The 27,322-nt window shown below is 35.3% G+C and overlaps 1 protein-coding gene and 1 pseudogene across 1 annotated transcript in view; both read left to right on the forward strand.

Annotated features, from left to right (window-relative positions):
- The window catches only part of PIK3C3 (phosphatidylinositol 3-kinase catalytic subunit type 3), a 146,190-nt gene that overhangs the window by 70,236 nt on the left and 48,632 nt on the right, over positions 1-27,322 (forward strand). Inside the window, exons 11-16 of the mRNA XM_060119274.1 lie at positions 6,705-6,859; positions 8,458-8,548; positions 12,252-12,319; positions 18,225-18,330; positions 19,825-19,941; positions 25,517-25,648. Of these exons, the coding sequence (XP_059975257.1) occupies positions 6,705-6,859; positions 8,458-8,548; positions 12,252-12,319; positions 18,225-18,330; positions 19,825-19,941; positions 25,517-25,648 (669 nt within the window). The remainder of the gene's footprint in view (positions 1-6,704; positions 6,860-8,457; positions 8,549-12,251; positions 12,320-18,224; positions 18,331-19,824; positions 19,942-25,516; positions 25,649-27,322) is intronic.
- On the forward strand, positions 10,326-11,154 carry LOC132503206 (integrin beta-1-binding protein 1-like; annotated as a pseudogene).

The raw sequence follows: 27,322 nt of genomic DNA on the forward strand, positions 1-27,322 counted from the left end.
GAGTCAAACAGAAAGGCCTCTGGGCTATAGTTAAGATAGTCCCCCTCAGCATGGGTTCAGACTTTAAATAGAATATTGTAAATCATTGTTTTTGATTGTCTGACTTTGTTGCCTTACAAGCTTAGAGGCTAAGCATTTGATTGTCTCTGGAGTTAACAGTATTCATGCAAGTACTGAACTATTTCTAGACCATTTTATAATTTTTGTTATGACGTAAAGAATAATGATAGAAATATTGCATGCATCCTAAACTGCAAAATATGGTTGTTAGTTTTGGGGCGTTTTTTGAGGTTTATATATACTCAGCTTAAAAAAAAAAGGTCTTTTAATTCAGTCTCTACTGACTCTTCAGATGTATATTAAGATTTGAATTTTGTCTTTTTTCTATGTACCTATATGTCTTTGGGAACATGTATTGTTCTCACCTCGGTTTCCCATCCAAAAAATAGTGATAACAGCTGCTTATGTCACTTGACAGTTATGAAGGAAAAATTATATGGGGCAGAATTTTGAAAATTGTACTCATACAGTTATGCTGAAGGATTGTAAATTTATATTATGTCAATTTCATACTAAAATCATTCATGTTGTACCTTTCATTTCTAATAGGTTTAAAATTTATCCTTGCTTTTGCTTTGTCTGTGGAATAGTATAATATTTATAGTTTTATAAACTTCAAATGAATTTTGGTATTTCAGAGGATAATATAACCATATATTGGGTTGGTCAAGAAGTTCCTTTGGTTTTTAAGTAAAAGACACATTTTTCATTTTCACCAAGAACTTTATTGAACAGCGTATTCACCATTTTGTTCCACTACCATCTGGCATTTTTCAGGCAACTTCATAATTCCATCTTCCCAAAACTTTTTATCTTTTTGAGCAAAAAACTGTTCTAGATGTCTTTTACAGTCTTCCAGGGAAATTGAAATTTTTTCCATTAAGAGAATTTTATAAAGAACGAAATAAATGGAAATCCAAAGATGCAATGTCTGGTGAATACAGCAGATAAATCAGAACTTCCCAGCTATAACAGTTTTTGACTGGTTATCAAAGAAACATGCGGTCTTGCGTTATCGTGATGGAAGATTATGCGTTTTCTGTTGACTAATTCCAGACGCTTTTCGTTGAGTGCTGCTTTCAGTTGGTCTAATTAGGAGCAGTACTTGTTGGAATTGATCGTTTGGTTTTCCGGAAGGAGCTCATCATAGAGGACTCCCTTCCAATCCCACCATATACACAACATCACCTCTTTGGATGAAGATCAGTCAGCCTTTGGTGTGGTTGGTGGTGGTTCATTTCACTTGCCCCACGATCTCTTCCATTCCACATTATTGTACAGTATCCACTTCTCATCGCCTGTCACAATTTGTTTTAAAAACAGAACGTTTTTGTTACGTTTAAGTAGAGAATTGCATATGGAAATACAGTCAAGAAGGTTTTTTTTGCTTAACTTCTGTGGAACCCAAGCAACAAAGTGATTAAGTTAACCAAGCTGGTGCAAATGATTTTCAACACTTGATTTGGATATTTTGAGTATGTCAGCTATCTCCTTCATGGTATTATGTTGATTGTTCTCAGTTAATGTCTCGATTTGATTGCCGTCAAATTCAACTAGTCTATCCGACCATGGAGCATTGTCCAATGAGAAATCTCCAGCATGAAACTTCGCAAACCACTTTTGACACGTTTGATCCGTCATAGCACCTTCTCCATTCACTGCACAAATCCTTTTTTGCATTTCAGTTGCGTTTTTACCTTTCTTGAAATAATAAAGCATAATATGACGAAAATGTTGCTTTTTTCTTCCATCCTCAATATTAAAATGGCTACACAAAAATTCACCAATTTTGATGTTTTTTTTTAAAATGCACACTTGATACGACAGCTGTCACAATACGATCTAACAAAATTGTTTTGAATGAAGTCAAAGACAACTAAGTGCTACTAGAGCCATCTTACGGAAAAAAAACGAGTGAACCTTTTGGCCAACCCATAATAATATATAATATAATCATATAATCATAGCATCAAAGATACGTCAAAGGTCACTTTGTCTAAATATCCACATCTTGGATGACCAAAAATCTTGAATGAAAAATACTGTGTTTTATATTTGGACAGTCTGATTTTTTCAATATGCTGTAATCCCTCCAGTAGCCAGTCCTGCCAGGCCTTTATATGTGCTACTTCATCGTCCTAGTGGAGTCTTCCTGCTGTTCGTCCTTCAAGCTGTAGCACAGACCTCAACATCTCTGAGAAACCTCTCTTAACCATTCCAAGAAGCAGATGGCATTTTTCTTTGTTTCTTTCCTGATCCCACAGCATTTGGTGTGTTCCTTTACTATATGATATTATCATCTTTTTTTTTTCTGATTCGCTTTGCTTTTAAATTGTAAACGAAATAGTAACATAGAAAGTAATATTCCTTTAACAACTCCACTTCTCCAACTGTTTTTTATCCCTAGAAAGGTAGCCACTCTTATATATTTTCATATATTCTCTATGCAAAGTACAAGCATATGTATGCATGTACGGTATATATTTACACCTCTTTAAAAATTAAGAAAAATAGGAATATCCTATGCATATTATTAAAAACTTGCCTTATTAATTAAACAGTATAGTCTTGGACATTTTCTCATCTTCAACACATATATTTGGTGTCCATAAAGTCTGGAAACATAGGCAAATGAATATCAAGGCAAATGATGTCAAAGGCACATTTAATCTGTAGGAAAGCACTGTGTTTTTAGACTTTATGGATACCTGTAGATGTACCTTATTCCTTTCAAACAGCAGCATAATATTTTACTGCAAATTTATTTTATAATTTATTTAACCAGTCAGCTTCTTCTGGTAGGCAGTTGTTTTATTTTTAATCTTTTGCTGTAACTATTTTAGTGAATAGACTTTTGAATATATGTTTTTCCATATTCTTGAATAAGTAGCTTGCATTGGAATTATTGTCACAATATATATATGCCTTTTACATATGCTTTTTTCTGATAATCCTTTACAAACCTTCTGTTTTTGTGCTTGTATCATACTTTTAAAAAATTGCAGTTGCTTCATAATAACTTTAAACATATGATTGGATAAAACCCCTCTTTCTTTTTTTCCTTAAACAATTTTCTTTATAATTTTTGTATATTTATTCTAAATTTAGAACAATTTTATCATTTTCTTAAAACTCCACCAGAATCTTAAGTGGAATTACATTAAATTTATATATTATATTAGGGAAGATTAACATCTTTATGTTATTAAATCTTCCCTCCTGGAGATACATGATTATTTAAGTCACAATTTTATAAAAATTTTTTCACATTTTAAAAAATTATATTTATTCTCTGACAATTGTTACTATTACGAACTATCTCACCCCTTTTATCTCTTATTTCTGTTTGTTGGTTAAATGTAAAACTGTTTTTATTTTAATATTTATGTTTTATCTAGTTTCTTTAGTGATGTTTCTTTATAGTTCTATTCAGTGTTAGGTGGGTCCCTGTAATTTGTAGGTATAGCATCATGCTATCTGAAAAACATTGATATTTAATATATACTGTGCATGAAATAGATGCTGAATTCCTCATGTTAAACTCACCATACATTTGTAAAATAAATATTAATCAGTCTTTTAATTTCTATTTGATTTGTTTAATGTTCTGTTTCAGAATTTTTAAAAGCCATATTTATTACTATTGTGTGGCTCAAAAGAAGAGAGATTCCCCATTAGAATTTGAGGAAGAAGTGGCATTTGAGATAGACAATGAAGGACGAGAATTTTCAGAGTTGGACATGAGTTTACATGAGCAATATGAGCCAAAGGCAAAGAGATTGAAAAGTACAGGAACAATAGAAAATATTTCGCTTTAACACAAGTGTGGGATATATGTAGCTGTCTGGGAAGCAGGTCGGAACCCATGTATCTAACTGTAACTGTCTAACTGTAAATGTCTATATGAAGAGTTACGCTTAATTCAATAAGAAATGGGAGTGATTTTGACAGGGAACGTTGCATTTATATTCTGAAGCATTAGAATTAACTTGTTCTTGAGAAGAATGGTGATTGCTATCTAGATAGTATTTCATAGCTCTTGGGAAATTTTTACTGAATTGCCTGAGATAGAAATATGATTTTTTGTTTGTTTGTTTTGTTTTACTTGTATGCTTATGTCCTTCATGCTTGGAGGAATTTTATATTTTCCAAGATGTGCCTGTTTAATGAGCAAACAGACTTTGCACTTACTACTGAAGTTAATTCATTTTCATACAAATGAAGGAAAGTGTAGTTTGAATACAGAATACCAGATGACTAACATAATCAGATTGTGATGAATGACTTAAAAAGAGGAGTTTTCTTCCAAACTTCTCCTTCCTGGGGAATTTAATAACAATGTAGCATTTTTTATTTCATGCAGTAAGTCTTTTCTATACTTGGGAAAACACCCTAGGTGATACATTCAGCAACATTTCCAAAGCATGCAAGGCTAGCAGTGAAACTGAATTACTTATACCTCCTAAGAAGGATACTTGATTAATCTATTTTCTGTTATGTAATTTTGTTTCTTAAAATAAGCATATAAGCATACCTAGCTGTTAGATACCATAAATCTCAAATAAAATAATAGAAAATCAAACATTTATTGATCCAATTAAAAATTGTTTTTAGAAACAGAACACTATAGAGATGCTTTGGTAGTCATTTGATTTCCCTGGCCACTGATACTGATATATTTGAGTAAGAATTAATAAGCCAGTTAACGTTTCATTTAGCTTTTTGAGAAAAAATGGTATTTAATGGTAAAATCATGTATATTGCTTTTTGTAATTAAAAGAAACGACTGTCAATATAAGAAAAAATTATGAAAATAATATATTTTGGTTTAAGTAAGGGAAAATATGTTTTTGGGAAGTAGTCTGTCCTCATGGAATTTGTAAAATAGTAGAAATGACGAAGAGTAAATAAACAAGTAATTACAAATGCCATAGTTGTTATAGACATGAAAGGAAAGAGTGGTCCATGAAATATTTACAAGGGATTTAACCTGGTTTCTGGGCTTAAGGAAAGGTGACTAAAATTGAACTGATAGTCACAAAGTCTCAAATTATCTAATTATGAGTTTTGAGTGCCTGAGTGGCAATTGGAACTGGAAGACAGTAGATGCTTTACATTTTTTTTGCGTTTTGTGAGTTTCTTCAATTTGTAATTATTTTTTGTTTTGTTTTTTTAAATTTGTTAATTTATTTATTTTTGGCTATGTTGGGTCTTCGTTGCTGCGCGCGGGCTTTCTTTAGTTGCGGTGAGCAGGGGCTACTCTTCGTTGCAGTGTGCAGGCAGCATGGGCTCTAGGCACAGCAGGCTTCAGTAGTTGTGGCACGTGGGCTCAGTTGTTGTGTCTCATAGGCTCTAGAGCTCAGGCTCAGTATTTGTGGTGCACGGGCTTAGTTGCTCCACGGCATGTGGGATCTTCCCAGGCCAGGGCTCGAACCCGTGTCCCCTGCATTGGCAGGCAGATTCTTAACCACTGCACCACCAGGGAACCCTATAATTATTTTTAAAAGCAAAATTTTTGGAGTTTTCTTAGTAGTCATTGGGAAGGGCTAAGAACTACATTTATAGAGTAAGATAGGAAATATTTCCATTCTGAAGATTAAACCTAGAGTCTTTTTACGTTAAGGGAAAACTCAGAAAGGTAAAAACTACTTTGTTGATACTTTTTTAGTCCATATTATCTCGATTGTCAGTAGAAGTATGAGAAATTTAGGTTTAGAAATTTGTTTTCTTCAAGCCATTATTGGTAGTTAGCAGGAAAGTAAACATTTCCTTTAAACAAGAGTGTTAAAATGCCTGTTTCATTGTATTTTCCATTTAAGAAGCAACCCAAATTCTCTAAACTCTGAACTCTTTAAACTCCAAATTCTCTTTAAAAAAAAAAAAAAAAGTAATATTTAAAAAAATCCCAACCAGAAAAGATTATGAAACAGAAACTTGGAAAACTTGAAAATTTGGAGTTTCTTATGTAATCTTAGACCTAAAATGCCGTTGTCTGATCTATTGCTGAAAAAAGGAAGCTTTGTTAATTTCTCAGTTTTATATGAACCATCTCAATCTTTTTTCTTTGTTTTCATTTTCGCCTTGATTTTGAGATACTATTTTTTTAAATTTTTTATTTTACATTGGAGCATATTTGATTAACAATGTTGTGTTAGTTTCAGGTGTACAGCAAAGTGATTCAGTTATACGTATACATGTATCTTTTCTTTTTCAAGTTCTTTTCCCATTTAGGTTATTACAGAATATTGAGCAGAGTTCCCTGAGCTATACAGTGGGTTCTTGTTGGTTATCTATTTTAAATATTGCAGTGTGTACATGTCAGTGGGATACCATTTTAAACAAGACATTTACTGGTCACTTACTCTGTACCAGGCACTATTCTGTGAGTTTTTTCTGTTAATTGATTTAATCCTCACAACTCAATCTCTAAGGTTTATATGATTATGGCCATTTTAAAGGTGAGGACCCAGTGAGGCACCAAGAGGTTAAGAAGCCTAGTGATCTGCCCAAAGTGACACAGCTGATAAATGGTAGATAAAAGTAAATTGTTAGCTTGATATTTAGGAATAATTAGACGTAACTTGTCTATAATCATATTGCATTTTTTCTAATATTAGCTTATTTTTTGTTTGTTTGTTTTCCAGGATTTGTTGATGTACCTGTTACAGCTGGTCCAAGCTCTCAAATATGAAAATTTTGATGACATAAAGAATGGATTAGAACCCACCAAGAAGGATAGTCAGGGTTCAGTGTCAGAGAGTGTGTCGAATTCTGGAATAAATTCTGCAGAAATAGATAGGTACGGATATCCAGGGAGGAATTATTTTCAAATCTGATAGTTTTCCACCTTTTCAAATTGTCTTCTTTTCTTTTCCCCAGATGTACCGAACCCTAAGTTGGAAGTTTTACCAGTGAATATGGCATGTGCACTCACAGAACACAAACCACTATATTATAGGACAGTGTTTTGCAAGCTATAGAGTCAGAATTCTTAGTTAAAATCTTTACTCTGCCACTTACTAGCTGTGTAAACTTGTGTAAATTAAATATTCTCTGTGTAGCCCCAGTTTCTCATCTTAAAAATGGGGATATAGCAATAGTAACCTTTAAGGATTGTTGAAAGATTAAATGAGTTAATACATAAAGCATTTAGAAAAGTGTCTGACACATGGTGCTTGGTGTCAGATATTATTGCTATTCTTGCAAAAAAAAAATGAAAGACGTGGCAAGTTAGTGGACTCAAATATTTTATTGTAAAGTTGTATTTTTTATTGACTGTTTTTCACCTCTTCAGTAGTTAAAACAACCTGTTAGTTTAATTGAAAGTCAGCTATTAACAGTAATAACAATTAAGAACTCCCACCTCTGTAGCAGGCACCAAGAGATGGTCCACATATATTAAACCTGTTATTAGTAATCCTCTGAGGTAGGTATTCATATCCCTAATATAGATATGAAGGACTTAAGGAGAAGTTAAGTAAATTGCCCAAAGTTTTTTATTTTGCAAATTAGGTAGAGTTGACTCCATAGCCCTTGTTCTTTCTACTTTGCCATTTTGCTTTTCATAAAATCTTAAAATTTGAGATAAATAGGAACATTTGGGTAAGAAATCTGAGGCTAAGGGATACAAAGTTGTTTTGTGAAGGTCATGAGATTTGTCAATGACAGAAGGAGGTCTAGAATTCAGATTATCTGAATTAGTACAATTATTTCGATTATCACATGAGTTCAAGGTTATATTTCTGAGTTTTTCTTAATGATAATGCTGTTTTTATCTTCTGTTTTTCATTTGCAGGAGAACTGAGAAACAGGAAAAAAACATTTTTTCTTACGTAGGCTGCTTTGTGTTTTTCTGTTTTTATGAGAAGAGACCCCTTACATTTTCTTCCACTGTACATTGGAGGCCTTCAATCTCTAGTGATGCTTATTTAACTTCATGTTACTTATGCCCCCTAGAACATTTTATTGGAAGTCTATTTAAAATTTCATGATAGGTTGTAAACTATAACCCAGTATTTCCCAAATTATGGTCTGCTGGTCACTAATATGTATGTTTTCTAAAAAGGTTAAAAAAGGTAGGGGTTGTTTTGTGGTCAAATATGTTTGGAAGATACTGGCTTAAAGTAAAATGTACTTTTTTAAAAAAACTATAGTATTTATCAGAAACTTTAATACATGCAAACTTGCACATACATCTCAAAGAGGCTATTACCCATATTCTTTGACTATGCAGCCTCTTTTTCCAGAACATAATGTTACTCTAGTGCTGCACAGAACACACTTTAGGAAGTAGTGCTTTAACCAGACACAGTTGAGGTGAACTATGCTAAAAATGTGTATCTTCTCTTACAGAAAGAATATTTTACATATCAGTGATATCTCCTATTATTTTTTCAGCTCCCAAATTATAACCAGCCCTCTTCCTCCAGTGTCTTCCCCTCCTCCTGCATCTAAAACAAAAGAAAGTTCAGATGGTGAAAATCTGGAAGTGAGTACAAAGCTTTTCAGGTTTCCTATAGGAGAGATCCTACAAGATAAACATTTAATGTTGGTCTTGAAAATATTGATTTTGATTAATAAACTAAACATTACAACTTTATTAAATAGCCTGGTTTATGATGCATGTTTATAACTTTTCCTCCCAGCAAAAAGTGCCATCTTCAGTTCAAGGCATTTTATTGGTGCTTTGGACATATAAATGGATTCAAATGCAGTGTGAAAATAAACTGGGCTTAAATATTTTTTTAAGGAAACTCAGAATATTTATTGTTAACACATTTATGAACATTACTGTAATTGTTGGTGTTTGTGATTACATTGTAGAAATGTATGACTTTGATACTAGGGGAAATACACTAAGCTGCTGTTTTTAGTTTATACAGAAAAATTAAGTTCTTTTAGCTAAGCAGGGTAATTTTTGAGGTACAACAGGTCTTTTTGACTAGTGCTACTCTGAAAATTATATTTGGGAGTGCATTTGCAGAAGTTGATCTAGTATGTATTGTTGATTTTTCTCCCTAAGACTTCTAATTTGAGAAGAATCTTTCACACCCCTGATGTTGAAAATAAATAATACATGCTTGATATTAGAAAGAAGTTTGATTGTTTTTTTAAATGTATATATTATTGCTTTTAGTAAAATTTTAGGAGTTAATGTTGATAACTGAGTGATGTTTGTTTTCAGTATTAACTGTTAACCAGAGTTTGCTTGTCTGCCTACCTCTTGATGTATTAGAAAATACTGAAAAAAGGAATTTTAAATTACAGGATCATAGAATCCTTAGGGGAGCCCTTTGAAGAACCATTCACCTCCAGTTTAATTATTTTGCCCTTTCAAAACTAAGGGACTGATTTATTGATTCAGTAATCAGTTCATTCACACGTTTTTTTTTGTTTTTGTTTTTGTTTTTGCGGTACGTGGGCCTCTCACTGTTGTGGCCTCTCCCGTCGCGGAGCACAGGCTCCGGACGCACAGGCTCAGTGGCCATGGCTCACGGGCCCAGCCGCTCCGCGGCATGTGGGATCTTCCTGGATCGGGGCACGAACCCGTGTCCCCTGCATCGGCAGGTGGACTCTCAACCACTGAGCCACCATGGAAGCCCGAAAAACTAACTTTTTTCATGGTTTGGATGATACCATACATCCCTTGTTTTCTCCTTCACCTCTCTGTCTGTTCCTTCTTGGTTTCCTTTGTCAGCACTTTCTCTGCTGCTTGACACTTTATTGTTCCTCAGGGTCCTCTTCTTTTCTCAATTTATCCTCTTGCTCTAGGCTGTAGTGATAAACTCAAATTTATATTTCTAGCACATTTCTCTCATCTGAGTTTTAGATTCATATATCCAAATATGATCTCTATTGTATATCTGACAGGCATTTCAAACTTGATATTTCAAAATACATCTCTCTCCCCCACACACTCTTGCGTGTTTCTCACTTGGAATTTCCATCTGTGATGTAACAAATCAACCAGTTTGCTAAATCCATAAATTTGGGAGTTACTGTCAATTCTTTTTTTCCTTCCTACTTCCTCTGCATCAGCAAGTTCTATTAATTGTATTTCCAAAATATTTAAATAATCTGTTACTTCACTCTATCTCCACTCTCACCATTTACTTTTCTAGACTACTGTAATAGCATCCTGACTGATCTCAGGTCTGTACTATTCAGAGCAAATAGAGTCATTTTCAGAAAATGTAAATCAGATCATCTCACTCTCCTGCTAGATCTTTTGTTGAGTAGCGATTGATTTGAAAATAAAATCCAGAATGGGGGTGGCTGCCGCGGCTCTGGTTGCCCTGGCGATGGGTGTCTGACCCTGATCGCAGGTGGGGGTGAGGTACCTTGTTTTTCTGACAAGAATTGACCATGTCGGAATGAAAGGAAGCTATCTGTGCAGACTGCTGTCTGTGAAACCTTTGAAGATGATAAAATAGTGTTCGATTCTGTAGGGGGCTCCTCTGGATCAAGCTATGGTGGAAGATGTTCTGGAAAGACAAAAATCTGGAAAGACAAAAAGCGACAGAGCAGTAGCAGCTCCCAGAATAGTGAAATCAGTACTAAGAGCAAGTCTGTAGATTCCAACTTTGGAGGGCTTTCTTGATTCAGTACTGTGGCAAGCCTTGATATTGATTACACCCAGAGCTCAGTACAGAGCAACAGTCATTCAGATACCTGTGCAGAATTTCAAATAAAGTATGTTGGTGCCACTGAGAAACTGAAACTCTCTGAGGGGAAAAGTCTTGAAGGGCGACTAGACCTGATAAATTATATAGATGTCACCCAGCAAGATGGAAAGTTGTCTTTTGTTCCTCTGGAGGAAGAATTTAATATGGTTGTTTCTAAGTATGCTATAAAAGTATCCACATCAGATCAGTATGATGTTTTGCATAGGCACACTATATTTTATCATCTGGATGGTCTGTTAGGATGATGGTCTGGGGGCAGGAAAAAGCTTATTGGCTCTGAAGACCACAGTTGCCAGCAACGAAGAATACAGCCTGTGGGTTTACCAGTGCAGCAGCCTGGAACAAGCACAGGCAATCTGCAGTTTTATCCACTGCGTTTGACTCTGTGTTGTCATCTGAGAAACCTTGAATTCTGCAATAAGGGGAGGTAGACTTCATGTGCAAGTTCAGCTGTTTTCTCAATAGTTCTGTTTTCAGTCTGCAGAGTTGAACTATTATAGAAATATGAGCAATCCTTTGCTCTAGATTTTCTGAAGAAAATGCAGTGTATAAAATAGCAATCATTTGTTTTTCTGTTAAAATGTGTCTTATTTTTTTTTTTAAAGAACGGGACTTCCCTGGTGGTCCAGTGGTAAAGAATCCACCTTCCAGTGCAGGGGATGCGGGTTCCATCCCTGGTCAGGGAACTAAGATCCCACATGCCGCGGGGCAACTAAGCCTGGGCGCCACAACTACTGAGCTCACGCACCTCAACTAGAGAGCCTGTGTGATGCAAACTACAGAGCCCATGCGCTCTGGAACCCACTCACCACAACTACAGAGCCCATACAACCTGGAGCCTGCGTGCCACAACTAGAGAAGAGAAAACCCACATGCCGCAACTAGAGAGAAGCCCGCACGCTGCAGTGAACAGCCCCTGCACCACAACAAAAGATCCTGCATGCCTCAGCGAAGATCCCACGTGCCGCAACTAAGACCCAATGCAGCGAAAAAAATAAAATAAATAAAATCCATACTCAGTTGTGTGACCTTAAAGGTCTTCACAATTTGGCTTTTACCTACCTTTTCAGCCTCCTTTACTTTACTGTTCACTATATCTCAGCTACATTGAGCCTTTTAAAAGTTCCTTGAACAGTTATGTTCAGGGCCTTTGTACATATTGTCATTTTGGTCTTGCCTAAATATTACATCCTCATTGCTGCCTTCTGACCTCCCAATCTAAACTATTTCTGTGACTTCCTTTAATGCTTCTCTCCTCCACCAAATGTTAAGCTTCCAGGAGGACAAGGAACTCTGCAAACCATGGCGTCCTTAGCCTCTCACATATCACCTGGTTTAGAATAAATACCGGATGGTGGGATGGAAGGATAGATGGATGCATGAAAATCTGATCTGTGACATAGATATGTAGATGAAAACCGATAGGCAAATGTAGACTCTCTTATATCCCCCTTGTTAATAGCAGATGGTAATATAATATGTATACATTTCTTTTAATTCTTTCAGCAAGATCTATGTACCTTCTTGATATCAAGAGCCTGCAAAAACTCAACACTGGCTAATTATTTATACTGGTATGTGAAATAATTTTTTGTTATTTTCTCATCACTGTTCAAGACTGTTTTTTTCCCATACTGTAAACAAAAAGGCAGTTTAAAATAAAGTATGAGCAATCATCAAAAGCCTATGCAGTATTTATATCTAGCTGTATTTATTTACAGCTGTGCTAATGGAAATGCTTATTAGCACCACAGTTTCTCTTCCTTTCACTAACTTTCCAGGATCTAAGATAAAACTGGGTAAGATAATCGTTTTTTTCAGTTTGATGTCTGCTTGCCTTTTATGCTATTTAAGTAGTGTAAGTATGATACTTCACTGTCCTTCAGGAGTATGTATTTTCACATTATTTACTAAAACACTGGAATCATGCAAGGACAGAAAATTAGAATTTGAAGTTACTTATACATGAGGAAACTGAGGCAGAGGCATGATGTAGCTGAACTTGGTAAGACCTGAACTAGGATTAGATCATTTATCTCACATTTTGCCATTTACAGAGTATTTTCAGTGACCTTTTCTCGTTTGTTCTGTGAAGTTAAATAGGGCAAGTGTAAGTATCTATTTTACATGAGAGCAGGTTTCCTGAGTGAGTTACATGAAAGAAGGAGAGGAACTGAGGCAAAGAAAAGCTAACTGATTTATTGAGACACAATTAATGTGAAGCATGGCTCCCTTTATCTGTCATAGAATTCTAAAGTGTAAAGAACAAGTAGCTTAAGCCACAATGAGAAATATTTTGGTTCAATCAAAGAAAACACTAGGATTAAACACTAGACAAAAGAGCCTTATCTAGTTTTATAGCGGAAACAAAGGGCAGAGCCAGTTGGGTAAGCTCTACCTGAAGCTTTCAGTACATTTGAGAGAACATTTTTTTAAACTTCCTGACAAACTTGATACTTTTTTTAACTGTAGAAATGATCTCTGATCTAATCTTACTGCTCAGTTTACTGCGGTTAACTTAAACAGTACAAATTAATAGCTGTTCATTCTGAAAGGTAATTGTTTTTGAAGAATAGTGAGGTGTTTTGCTTTCTGTGTTTTAGACTGAGTTGGAGAACTGTCCTGTAGGTCAAATCATTAACTTCATTTTCCCACTCTCCAAACATAATCTTATCTGGATACTGCCCTTGTAGCCAATAAATAGATAAATAAATCAAAGGCTCTTTAATAAACGTGGGTGTTCATTATTTACATAACAAATATTTCTTTAGTTTCAGCCTTCTCGGTTCTCTTCTCATTGAAGAAAAACCGCTTTCAACAATCTTAACTAAATCACTAATTTCCCCCCCCCTTTGGGACCTGTAATTTTATTTTTCCTGTTGGCCTTAGTAGTGGGAAGAAAAATAGTTCCTTGCTTTTACTTTAGAATTTAATATAATATTCATAAACCACGTTTCCCTCACCGTAACTTTCAGTATGTCCTTGAAAATACATCCACAAAATGTTTTGGCTAGTTGTTAATCACCATTTTTACTTTGAAAATTTTGCTTAGAAATCATTGTATTACCAGATAGGTACTATTTCCTTTTAATGTAACCTCTTGCTTCCTAATGTTTTCCATATTCTAATCTGAATTCTTAAGTGTATGTCTATTCACTGGTGTTATGGAAAAATATTTCCTCATAAAAATCTGAGTAAATAATTCAATGGAAATTTTTTAAAAATGTGGGGCACAATGCCAAGGTTTGAGTAAGTACTTTTAAGCTTCTTAGGTATTTAAAATTAAGGTTTTATATATTTTAAAAATCATTTACTAAGAATTCCTTTATAGATATTTTTATTTCCTTGTGATATTCATGGAAAGTTTACTCTGGCTTTGAATTTATAGTCTAGAGTAGTCACTATTATAAGAGCTGTATGTATGTATACTGATTACGTGGTGTTTAAAATTATATATTCTTTGGATTTGAGTATAGACCAGATTTCATTGTAATATTTGAAATTAGTTGCGTTAGGATCTTTGATATCTTATTTCAAGTAGGAAGAGTTTTCAAACCATTCTGAAAGCAGCTGAACAGTAGGAAACCTATTAGATGAGCAGTTTCCAATGAGGCAACAGTTTCTGTTCAGAAAGAGCACTTTGTTTTCTCCATAGATAATAAACAAAGTACAGCCCTAGCTCCCAGTCTTATAAGCATTCCATCAAACTTAGATTTGATTTGTGTTTTCCCACTGTGTCTCTGATTCACTGATGCAATAGCATGTGCTATGTCTATTCATTTTCTGAGGAGTAATTGTTTTTCCCATATTTATAGTCTGCATATTACATATTCAGAAACACTCATGGGGAAGAAAAAGCTATTGATGTGGACTTCTGACTTTAGTACACACCACTTTTGTGATTGTAGGGTGAAAATATGGGAAATAATTTCAAATAATTGGCTTAAAATAATCATTCTATTCCTTTGAACCTGGACAGAATAGTATAAAAATATTAATCACATGTAACAATTTATATGCCTCTCAGTCTAAGCTTACTCTATTATAACAAATGTATTAAAATATAAATTTTAATTGATTGTGCTATCTCCTTTTGAACATTTTGAATTTCCTTGTTCATTTGTTCCCTTTCCATTAATTTAAACAGGATTCCTGCTATAGTTGAATCCTTAGAGGCCTACAGTAGTACAGACAATCCTTTTAAAATGAATAGTGTCAACATTTTAAACCTCAGAGGGGAGTTATAGTCTCCAGTCTGTAAAGTGTTGGGCATCAGGATCTATAAATTGTTGCAGTTTTTTAATTTTTATAGCTATTCCAGTATGTTGAAATTGAAAGTAAACTTTGGCTGCCTTGACATGTTTTTCTATAACTTTTAAGACCTTTCAAGGTAATAAAGGTTATTTACCTCACAAAATGAAATTGCCAGGAAACAGGTAGCCCACTGATGTCATCATACAATGGGTACCCACGCAATTTTGTCTGCATTTCTACTTGAAGATGACAGATTTCAAGGAAGCACCTGAGAGTGTTTTGTAGAGTCTCCTTACTGCTGTGAACAGAGAATTCAGAAGTGACTCAAATCTAGGTCTTCTAGTCTTGATCTAAATTTGTCCTTCATTTTGGAGATGACACTCATTTTTATTTTAGATGAACTTTTCCTTTGCATAAGAACTTTGGCTTGAATGATTTTGAGAGGTGTTTGATATGTGACCTTTATCACGTAGCTGCAGCCATTGTGTTTACTTGGCAGTCAAGGGGACCTGAACAAAGCAGTGGAGCCTGTATATTGTGGTCATCTGTATTGCTCCTTTAGAAAGGAGTTGCCATGTAAACACAGGAAAACACAATGAATATACTAAGGTGATGAGAATAGTCAAGGACTTTAAAGGGTTAGAGAGTATGGACTGGGTTTGAATCTGTATTGACAGTTTCAAGATTGAAAAGTGCTTTCTTGAATTTTTGGTTTAGAACTCTCATTGGGAACATAAGGTAGATATAGTGTCAGGGTTTAGTTCCTCATACCACTTTACAGAAAATTCTACTATTAGGTTATACAACTCTGAGGACTTCCACTGGGAAGTCAGTGGGAGAAGGCTCTTAACTTTTATCAACCTTTAAAACATTTCTTTGTGTAAGACTATATTGTGTATGTCAAGGGCTACTAAAGATTTTTAAGATACGGAATCTGGCATCGGTTTCTTTATAACCTCTGAAAGGAGCTAGGAGTAAATGTGTGAAACAGTGACGAGCAAGGTAACATTATCAGCACAAGTTGTATGAGAGGCTGTGCCTGTTTTAGGAAGGCAGAGGAGAAAGAAGTTGTTAGGGTTTGCAAAGACTTCCTGGAAGAGACGGAGTGTCACCTGTATTTGAAGTGTGGGTAGAATAAGGAAAGGGGGAGGTGGGAAGGTGTTTCTGGACAACATGAGCGAAAGCACAAAGTGGGGGTGGTGGGGAGTCGAGCTGATTGGAGTGTGAATGCATGAATTGGAGATGGTGGAAGTTTGAACCAGAAGCTTATGGCCACAGAAACTGTTTTAAAATAGTAGAAAAGCGGGAACCATTGATGTTTTTGTTAATATAGGTGGGACATGATGAAGGTAGTTTAAAGAAGAAAAATTTGGATGATCGTATTGATCAATAAGGGGTTTGTTTTTAGAATTAGAGAAGCTAGGTAAGAGGTATCTGCTGGTTGATTCCAGACAGGGCTTGCTAGTAGTACAGCACAACTACAGAAAAAATCAACAGGGCCTAGTGACTAACTGAATATAGGTGTTTGAAGTGAGGGACTGTGACCTAGGTTTGGCTCTAGATGCACAGACCACAAATTAAACACAAAGTGCCACTTATAGTTTTAGGTAGAGCCTGTGTTCTCTGGTTTGGTTACAACCTCACGTGATTCAAACTGTAGCCCAAATGCCTGAAATATTGATAATGCTTTCAACTGAGATAGAAAAATAACTCATTTAGTGTGATAACTTCAGTTTTACACATCTTCAGTTAAAAATGACAAGCAGTGTCTTGAAAAGGGGACCTGCTGCTTGAAAATTAGGGTAGTTGAATATAAAAGCAGATCACCTAATGACATGCAAAGTTAGGCCTTAGATGTGGGAAAAGGGATATATATTCATATTTGAGAATTATCAACATTGAGATACTTGTTAAATCCATGAGATTGGGGTCATTCATTCAACAATAATATATTGAGTATTATGAACCAGGCATGGAAGTGCTGAGGGTATCAAGATGGACAGGTAAGCTCTCTGTTCTCATGAAGTTTACCTTCTAGATGGTTAACTATTTTCTTTGCAGAAATAGTATAAAGGAAAATAGTAAGCCCTGTGATTTGAGATTTGTTAAATACTATCAGTTAAGGAAGTTGAAAAGTTTCATGTGGTTTTTAAAGGTCAAACTGTGAGAGTAAGCTTAGTAGAAAGAATTCTAGCCAAGGACCCCAGAGTCCAGGGTTCTGATTTCAGCTCTTCAGTCAACTAATTGTGCCACCGTGGACAAGATACAGCCACCTCTAAGTTTCGCTATTGATAAAATAAGCAAGTTTGAAACTGCACATCATTATCCACTGAAATCAGTTTTAAGGCTCACAGTCTAGCATTTGTTATTTAAAGAAAAGTGAAATAGAACAGAGTAACAAATATTAACATATTGTTCATAGAATATTGCTTTGTGAAATTTTTTTCAGTTTTATGCATCTGTGTGCACACGTAGGCTGTGTGTAACGAGTTGTGATCTAAAATGTATTTGTTAGTATGGCTTGTTCCAATCAGAACAGTTGGAAACACTGGATTAGACAACCTCTAAAATCTAATCCAGGTCATTATTTATATGATTATATGAATTATATAAGCAGTTTAGGTTTAAGACTATATTTATATTTAAAATTTTTTAACTCTTTAAAACCACAATTTTATGATGGAAAAATTGAAGATTATATATGGAATTTTGAGAAATGGGGAAATTGGATATGAAAGGAAAAATTAAGATTTTAATTTATCTTTCAGAGGTATGTTAATGAGAAAAGCTTCAGTGTTGTTGGTTTTTTTCCCAGAATAAGAGAGCCTTATGTAATACCAAAAGTATTACATATATTTTGAAAATATTTTTGTTCATGAGTTACTTGGTAGATTTGTGAGCTTATATAATTTCTGAAGATGTTAATGCTCTATGTATCTCATAAAGCATTAGGAGAAAATGCTCATTTTGATGCCAAAATTTTTAGAAAATCTAGGATATTGTATACATTAAGGCATTCTGTTATTAATTTACCTTTATAGAAGGTTATATATGTTGTTCCTGAATTTTCAGCTTTAAAAAGAGTGATGATAAAATGTGTTTCATTACTCCCATTAATTATTTTTGCAAATGTGAATTGATCTGTTTTAATAGAAAGGCATAAGTGTTTACAAAATGATTCTGAGTTTCATTTCACATTTACATGAATGACTTAACATTTTTAAGGTATGTGATAGTGGAATGTGAAGATCAAGATACTCAGCAGAGGGATCCAAAGACCCATGAGATGTACTTGAATGTAATGAGACGGTTCAGCCAAGCATTGTTGAAGGTAACCATTTAATGTAGGGGTTGGCAGACACGGTGCATGGGACATATCTGGCCTATTGCCTGTTTTGGTATGCCCTATGAGCTAAGGATTTTTATTTTTAAATAGTTGGAAAAAAATCACAAGAGGAATAATACTTTGAGACACATGAAAATTATGTGAAATTCACATTTCAGTGTTCATAAGTAAAATTTTATTGGGACATAGTCATGCTCATTTGTTTTCATATTGTTTGTGGTCAGTTTTGTGCTCCAGTAGGAGATAAATATCTGGTATGGAATCTCTATAGTCAACAAGACCTAAAGTAGTTAATCCTTGGCCCTTTATAGTAAGTTTGTTGACCCCTGATTTAATAAAATAAACCTATACCTGGAACAAAAAAACCCCAAAGCTTTGCTTTTTTATTTCACTCTCTGTTTTCTATTTTTATTTTTAAGACTAGGTTTATTTATATAAATCTGGTAATGATCATATTACAGATACTTTCTATATAACTTATATTTTTGCTTTTATAGTTTCTAGAGGTATGTAAGCCATTTTTCGCCTGGTATTCTTGTGATTGTTAAGGCAGTGTCACAGTTCAGCCAGCAGAAGGTGCACGGGCAAGGAAAAGAAAACTGTCACGACATTAACTGTGATTTGCTGTAGAAATGTAATATTTTACGTCAGAGCATCTTTTTCTGCTGTTTCATGTTTCATTTAAATTTTCCTAAAAACTTAAGTCACATCTTATTGAACTCTTTGAGACTAAACTTTTGTACAGTTCTCAGAGGCCAGAGATTCTCTATATCTAACTGACTAGCAGATAAGCAGTTGGTCCTCTCGTAATCTCAGTTCTGTCACTTATAACCTCTGTCATCCTGTGAGGAAATTTCAGTCTCTTTGAGCATAAATTTCCATCTCTGAAATAAGGATGACAATTGCCAAGCTGCCTTTATCAGTGTAATTGGAGAGATTAAATGAGAAAATGTTATTTTATAATATTTTATGAACTGAGAATTACTATATGAGACTTTATAGCATTTAGTTTTTATGGCTTCTGTTTTACTAAGCAAGCATATCATATTGCTCTTTGAGAACTTTTTTTTTAAAGTATGTATTTATTTCCTTGAGGATAGTATTGTTTCTGCTGTATGCCCAGCACATTTTTGAAGAAATTATAGGCTTCCAGATATTTATTGAACTGGTGAGTGAATACATTTTGGGTGAATGAATTCTATCTTGTCACATGGTTGCGTGTGGGGAAAAAAGTGCAATTTTTGATAGACCAGTATTCGCTGAAGATTCAGTTAATTTTCAATTGTGGAAGAGTTGGTAGTGTTTAACTAAGATAACAGGTTTATCATTATCTCTGAATAAAGATAATTAATATTTTTCAATACTACTTTGTGTTGAAGTTTGTGGCTATTAAAAGAATAAAGGTCACCCATGCTATTGAAGAAACCCTAATCATTATGCTACATAGAATTAATTTTTCTTTCCTTTGAATCCCTTCAGGGTGATAAGTCTGTCAGAGTTATGCGTTCTTTGCTGGCTGCACAGCAGACCTTTGTAGATCGTCTGGTGCACCTAATGAAGGCAGTTCAGCGTGAAAGTGGAAATCGTAAGAAAAAGGTAAACCTTTGGGCTTTGCTTCCTGTTTATGACTAATAATGTCTTGGTATCATAAAATACTGAGTTTTGGTACTGTCTCTTTGGTTGATATATTTTATGAAATTCTTATCATGCAATTACGGCCATACCTCGGAGATATTGCAGGTTCTGTTCCAGACCACTGCAGTACAGCAAATATCACCATAAAGTGAGTCACACGAATTTTTTGGTTTCCCAGTGCATATAAAAGTTAGGTCTACACTATACTGTATAGTATAGACTATACTGTAGTCTGTTAAGTGTGCAATGGCATTATGCCTAAAGAAAGCAATGTATATACCTTAATTAAAAATATTGCTAAAAAATGCTAGCCATCATCTGAGCCTTCAGAGAATCATAATCTTTTTGCTGATGGAAGGCCTTGCCTTGATGATGTGGCTGCTAACTGATCAGGGTGGTGGTTGCTGAAGGTTGGAGTGGCTGGGGCAATTTTGTAGAATAAGACAGCAATGAAGATAATTAATCTTTGCCACGTCAGTTGACTCTTCCTTTCACTAACAATTTGTTTTCACTGTAGCATGCAGCGCTCATTGACAGCATTTTTTCCCATAGTAGAACTTCTTTCAAAATTGGAGTTAGTTCTCTCAAACTCTGCCACTGCTTTATCAACAAACTTTATGGAATATTCTAAATCCTCTGTCATTTCACCATTATTCATAGCATCTTCACCAGAAGTAGATTCCATCTCAAAAAACTACTTTCCTTTGCTCATCCCTGAGAAGCAGCTTCTCATCTGTTAATTTCATCATGAGTTTGCAGCAATTCAGTTACATTTTCAGGCTCCCCTTCTAAGTCTAGCTGTCTTGCTAGTTACTTCTTCCACAGAAGTCTTGAACCTCCCAAAGTCATCCTAAGAGTTGGAATCAACTTCTTCCAAACTCCTGTTAATGTTGACATTCTGACCTCTTCCTATGAATCACAGTTATTCTTGATGGCATCTAGAATGGTGAATCCTTTCCAGAACATCACCAATTTACTTTGCTCCATCAGAGGAATCACCAACACTCACAGCCTTATGATAGTATTTTTTAAGTACTGAGACTTGAAAGTCAAAATTAGACTTTGATCCATGGGCTGCAGAATGGATATTATGTTAGCAGGCATAAAAAACATTAACTCACTGTACATCTTCACCAGAACCCTTGAGTGACCAGGTGCATTGTCAATGAGCAGTCATATTTTGAAAGGAATCTTTTTTTTTCTGACCAGTAGATCTCAACAGTGGGCTTAAAATATTCAGTAAACCATATTGTAAACAGATGTGATGTCATCCAGGCTTTGTTCTTCATTTATAGAGCAGGCAGTTGATTTAGCATAATTCTTAAGGGCCTTAGGATTTTTGGAATGGTAAATAAACGCTGGCTTAAACTTCAAGTTGCCAGCTGCATTAGCTCCTGACCAGAGAGTCAGCCCATCCTTTGAAGCCTTGAAGCAAGGCATTGACTTCTCCTCTCTAGCTGTGAAAGTCCTAGATGGCATCTTCTTCCAATATAAGGCTGTGTCATCTACCGCTTTTATTATCTTAGCTAGATCTTCTGGATAACTTGCTGCAGCTTCTACGTCAGCACTTGCTGCTTCACCTTGCACTTTGATGCTATAGAGATGGCTTCTTTCCTTAAACCTCATGAACCAAGCTCTGCTAGCTTCAAACTTTTATTCTGCAGCTTTCTCACCTCTTTCAGCCTTCATAGAATTGAGGAGAGTTAGGGCTTGCTCTGGATTAGGCTTTGGCATAAGGGAATGTTGTGGCCGGTTTGATCTTCTATCCAGACCACTAAAACTGTCTCCGGATCAGCAATAAAGCTGTTTTGCTTTCTTATCATCCATGTGTTCATAGTAGTTTAATTTCCTTCAAGACTGTTTCCTTTGCGTTCACAATTTGGCTGTTTGGCATAAGAGGCCTAGCTTTTGGCCTGTCTAGGCTTTGAACATGCCTTCCTCACTAGCTTAGTTATTTCTAGGTTTTGATTTAAAGTGAGAGATGTGTGACTCTTCCTTTCACTTAAACACATAAAAGCCATTGTAGAGTTGTAAATGGTCCTAATTTCAACACTGTGTCTCAGGGAATAGGGGAAGAAGAGAGAGGGAGAACAGCTGGTCAATGGGGCAGTCAAAATGCACGTAACGTTTTATCGATTAGGTTCTCCGTTTTATATGGGCTTGGTTCATGATGCCCCAATTCAATTACAACAGTAACATCAAAGATCAGTGATCACAGATCATCATAACAAGTATAATAATAGAAAGTTTGAAATATTGTGAAAATTACCAAAATGTGATGTAGAGACACAAGGTGAGCAAGTGCTGTTGGAAAATTGGCACCGATAGTCTTGCTTGACACAGGGTTGCCATAGACCTTCAGTTTGTAAACAGTGCAATCAATATCTGCATAGTGCACTAAAGTGAAGTGCAATTAAATGAAGTAGGCCTGTTATAGTAATAGGAGTGGTTAGAAGTGGTTAGATTATGTGTGGGACCCTATTTTATGAGTTTATATACATTGATTTTATCCACACAACAACCCTATAAGTTAGGTACTATTATTATCCCAATTGTAAGGAAAATTAGGTAGTAGGAGTTTAAGTAATTTGCCAGATGTCCTCAGTTAGTAAGTGTTGAAGTTAGGATTTGTACCCAGACATTCTGAGTCCATATTTTTATCTACAGTGTTTTTCTGGCTCTCATTTTAGAATCTTAGTATCTTAGAATACAATTTATTTGACATGGAAAGAACCTCTAGAGATTATTTAGACTAGAATTTTTCTGAGAAAAAGAAGGTCCAGAGTAACTCACCCAAGGTTACAGAACTAGTGATAGTGACTGGCAATGTGTTCTCATGGCCAGTACATTGATTTTGCTCTCAACGGGGTGAGGTTTCTACTTGATGATAATAGATGAGTATCTGTTCTTCAGATGTTATTTTTCCTGATCTTTTGCCCAAATGATATGAAGGATTCATCTGATATCTTCACTTTACCTAATCCCGTAACTGGAAAATCTTTCTTAGTGACCTTTGTAAAACACCATGACACCAGAACACATTCTGTTCTTCAGAATTGTGAGAGGAAGGCAGAGAGACTAAAAGGTGAAAAATTGAGTCAGGAATTTAAAGGCAGGGGATCAGGTCTGGCAGAGATGCGTGCAAGGAATAACGTTAACAAGGTTAGGGAGGAGAAAACAGGCTGAAGAGAAACACATGTTTATTGAGTCGGCATTTTCTTTGTTTTTGAGAAGAATCACAAATCCTGGTTAAATAACTAAATTCCTACTGCTGTTCCTCCTGGAGCCCTTCTCTCCAGAGGTGCCCTGGTGAGCAGCAGTGTGATCCCAGTGCTCACCAGCAGAAAGAATGCCTGTTCTTGTGACTGTCAGTTTGGGGCATGTATTTAAACCGCAGTTTGTTCTTATGTGACATACTCTTTTGTTCGCCACACATGAGCCTCTGGATACACCTCAGTTTTTGCTGTTCTGGAAGATGACTCCCTATTGGAGACAGCACTTATAGTCCCCCAAAATAAATGTTGTTTTTGCCACATATTGCAAAACACATATTGTTTTTCCTATATTTTAAGTCAGACAGTCCCAAATATAGTGTCAACATTGGCTAAAAATCTTTTCAGACAGTTTTTCATGATGTGATAAAAGACAAACATAGTTGTATTTACTTAGTTTTACTAGAAACGAGCCCTTAAGTTTTAGTGAAATGCCAAGATGACTCTCTACCACCATTATTTGTGTTATTACTAGGAATAATGAAATGACTACAGCTAATAATTGGCAATCATATGTAATAGTACTTTTCCATCCCTCATAACAAAGTTGGGAGGGAGTTGCCTTGGTGAGTGCAACGGCGTTAAATATGTGGCCAGGGGATCCATGAGTTAGGTGTCAGATGGTAAAACAAATAATAATATTGTTGCCATCTTCTTTCCTTTGTTGATCTCATTTAGGAAAAATTCTCTTGATTGAGGTCTTTGAATGTAGATATTTGAGTTCTAATAAAAATGCATTGATTCCACACTTTTAAAAAACAAAGCTTTCATTATGAATGTTAAGTAGTCTCTTTTCACTTTGTGATTCTTTATGTTATAATATTTATTCTATAAAAATGTATCACATGCCTACTGTGTGCCAAGCACTTTTCTAGGTTCTGAGGATACAGAGGTGAATATAAAAATCCCTACCTTTAGAATGTAAGGACCTTACATTCCTGTTGGAGGAGAAAGTTAACAAAATAAGTAAAATATAGTTTATGCTAGATAGCTTCACTTGCTTTGGAGAAAAAGCTGGAAAGGGGAATAGGAAGTGCTGGGTTCGAGTATTAAGGCAGCTTTTCACTTCTCAATGGAATGGTCAGGAAGGCCTCACTGAGAGTTGACATTTGGACAGAAACCTGAAGCAAGTAGGGGAGCAAGCCACTGAATATCTAGAGAAGACTATTCCAGCCAGAGGAGCTGCAAGCACAAAGGCCCTGATATGGGAGCATGTGTGACATGTTTGAGAAATAGGAAGAAGCCCAGTGTATTAGGTCAAGTTTTCTCCCTTTAAGAACAAGCTCACCTGTTTAAAGAATGCAATACTCTCACAGCTTTCAAAGGAAGTAGATTGTTATTTTGAAATTGAATAGATGGGCTTGGTCTAAACACTACAGATGCTGCTAAATGACAAAGCCGTTTCATAGTGGCTTGAATTTCTCAATTTCTGAAATCTTGGCTCAATTCAGTATGCATGTGAGCTAAAGAAAATAAATAAATGGTGGTATCTTGGGAAAAGTTTGATCAGACAGAGTCAATGAACAGTAAAAAGTAGGGTCCAAGTTCCTCTAAGTAAATGGAGTTTACTTTCTAAACCCAAAACATGCAGTGGAGCAGCTAATGAAATTCTTGCTTAATATTTGGTCATGAGAAATTAAGCTTCAAATGAAATTAGTTTCTCCTTGTGACTTCACAGATCCTTTGAAAATAGAAATTGCATCTTTAAGTCCAGCTTGAGGATATTCCTGATTCTCAGTTGAAGCAAGAGAAATATATTTCCTAACCTTATGAAAGTTCAGCTTTTCATAGGTCAAGGGATTGCTCCTTTTAAAGCATGCTGCTGCTTTTGTCAGGTGGATTATAAGTGCTTGTCTCTCACACATACTCTCTCCTTTATGTTGTGTTACTTCGCATATACTTTTATGGTGCTTTGCAAATATTTTTTTTTTTTTTTTTTTTTTTTTTTTTTTTTTTTTCTTTTTGCGGTATGCGGGCCTCTCACTGCTGTGGCCTCTCCCGTTGCGGAGCACAGGCTCCGGATGCGCAGGCCCAGCGGCCATGGCTCACGGGCCCAGCCGCTCCGCGGCATATGGGATCCTCCCAGACCGGGGCACGAACCCGTATCCCCTGCATCGGCAGGCGGACTCTCAACCACTGCGCCACCAGGGAGGCCCTGCAAATATTTTAAAGTTAATAGAATCAGTCTTTTTATCTTTACCATATGCTTTAAAAACCCCTTTTCCATTTTAACCTAATTAGTACTTTCTAACTTGTTCTCCTAGAATGAGAGACTACAGGCATTGCTTGGAGACAACGAAAAGATGAACTTGTCAGATGTGGAACTTATCCCATTGCCTTTAGAACCCCAGGTGAAAATTAGAGGAATAATCCCAGAAACAGCTACATTATTTAAGGTAATTGTGGTGGATCTTTAGACACTACCTTTGAAAAAAGATACCTTTTATTTATCAGTGTGTTTTGTTTTAAGATCTTTTTGTATTATCAGTAGACATTTTTATGTGAAATGTATAAAATATTTTTATATATCTGAATTTTTTAATCTTTAATTTTTGAACTATTTATTAATCACCTGCTTCTTCTTATGTAAGCTTTGTTTTTTAAATTAAAAGTTAAATTGCAAACTTAGACATTATAAGTTCCCTGGTTATATATGAGTTCCAGTTAACCTATGACTTAAATTTTTTCTTGTATTTTCAAGTGTAGTAATTCTCTTTAGTCCTTAATAGCATGCCAGACTTTCTTTTGGCTGGCCACCACCTGGATAGTTAGAAAGAAGTGGTAGCAACTGCCTTCTCTAAGCAGGCCAAAGGGCTGAGCATCATTACTTGTGAAGAAGCATCAGTATCTGCTGGACATCGTATTGAAAGGTCTCTCTGAGGCATGATGTTTTAGGTCTTCTTATTCTAAGGGTGGAAGGGCATAAGTTGCATTGGGATATTACTTTGTATCAGATAAGAAAGGGCTCATAGATCAACAAACTTGGGTATATGAAAAGGGGTGTGATAACAGTAAAAAATAGTTGATTTTTTTAAGGGTGTGTTTAAAGGCAGCCCATGGCAGCCCAGCTCACACAACTGCAACGTAAGTTTCATAAAGCAGTACTTAACCTTACTGCATATTACGGATTCTAATAGTTTCTATTCTTTTAAAAACTATTCTATTGCATTAATTTTTAAATGTTGTTTGCAACCTATTTAATTGGTTTTAAAACTCATTATTGAATTATATCCTGCAATTTGAAAAATGCTGGTACAGGAGAGAAAATGCAAGTATTTCTTAGTTCATGCTAGAACTCCCAAGTAAGACCTGCTTCTAATATTCTCATTCCCTTAGGACTAATCAAAACCAGTGAATCATAAAAGGAGTTTTATTATTTTTTTGCAAACAGGATGAAAAAGAATATCTAAGGCATAGAGCAGGAGTTGTAAGAGTGGGGCATAAGAATCTATCATTATTGTTAGGTGTATTCTGGATCATTTTTACCTTAATAATATAATTTTATAATTATGTCTTATATACACAAAGTAGATGGTCAATAAAATATCATGGGACATCTTTTTAATCCTAATATTCAGTCCTGATTTTTTTCTTCCAGCCCTTAGTAAGTATGTGGACATTCTTAAAAATTCTGAATTTCAGTTAACAATTAATGGTTCTAGAGCATTTACTACATAACTCTAGCATTATAATTCTTAACCATTTTTGAGTCATGAATGCCTTTAAGGGTCCAATGAAAGTGATGGATTGGATACTTTAGAATGTTACCCATATGCTTGTACATACACTGAAATGTCTGCACAGAGTTGTAGGGGAATCCATGAATTCCTGTCGTCTTTTTATGAACTCCTTAGAGCTGAAAAGGTTATGCACCTAGTTTTCAGTATTTTTACACAGTATTTTGTAGACCTTAGCTTAAGAATGAAAGCTATCTCCATGGGGAGTGAACCCCTTAAGGCACTGGGATTAGTGCTTAGTTATCCTGAGATTGTCAGCTGCTTGCATTAGATTTCAGATGAAATCTAAATTTCAGAATCAGATCCGAATCTGAAAAGGGAAATTGCAACAAA

The sequence above is a fragment of the Mesoplodon densirostris genome, chromosome 15, assembly GCF_025265405.1.
Source record: "Mesoplodon densirostris isolate mMesDen1 chromosome 15, mMesDen1 primary haplotype, whole genome shotgun sequence".
Taxonomy (NCBI): Eukaryota; Metazoa; Chordata; class Mammalia; order Artiodactyla; family Ziphiidae; genus Mesoplodon; species Mesoplodon densirostris.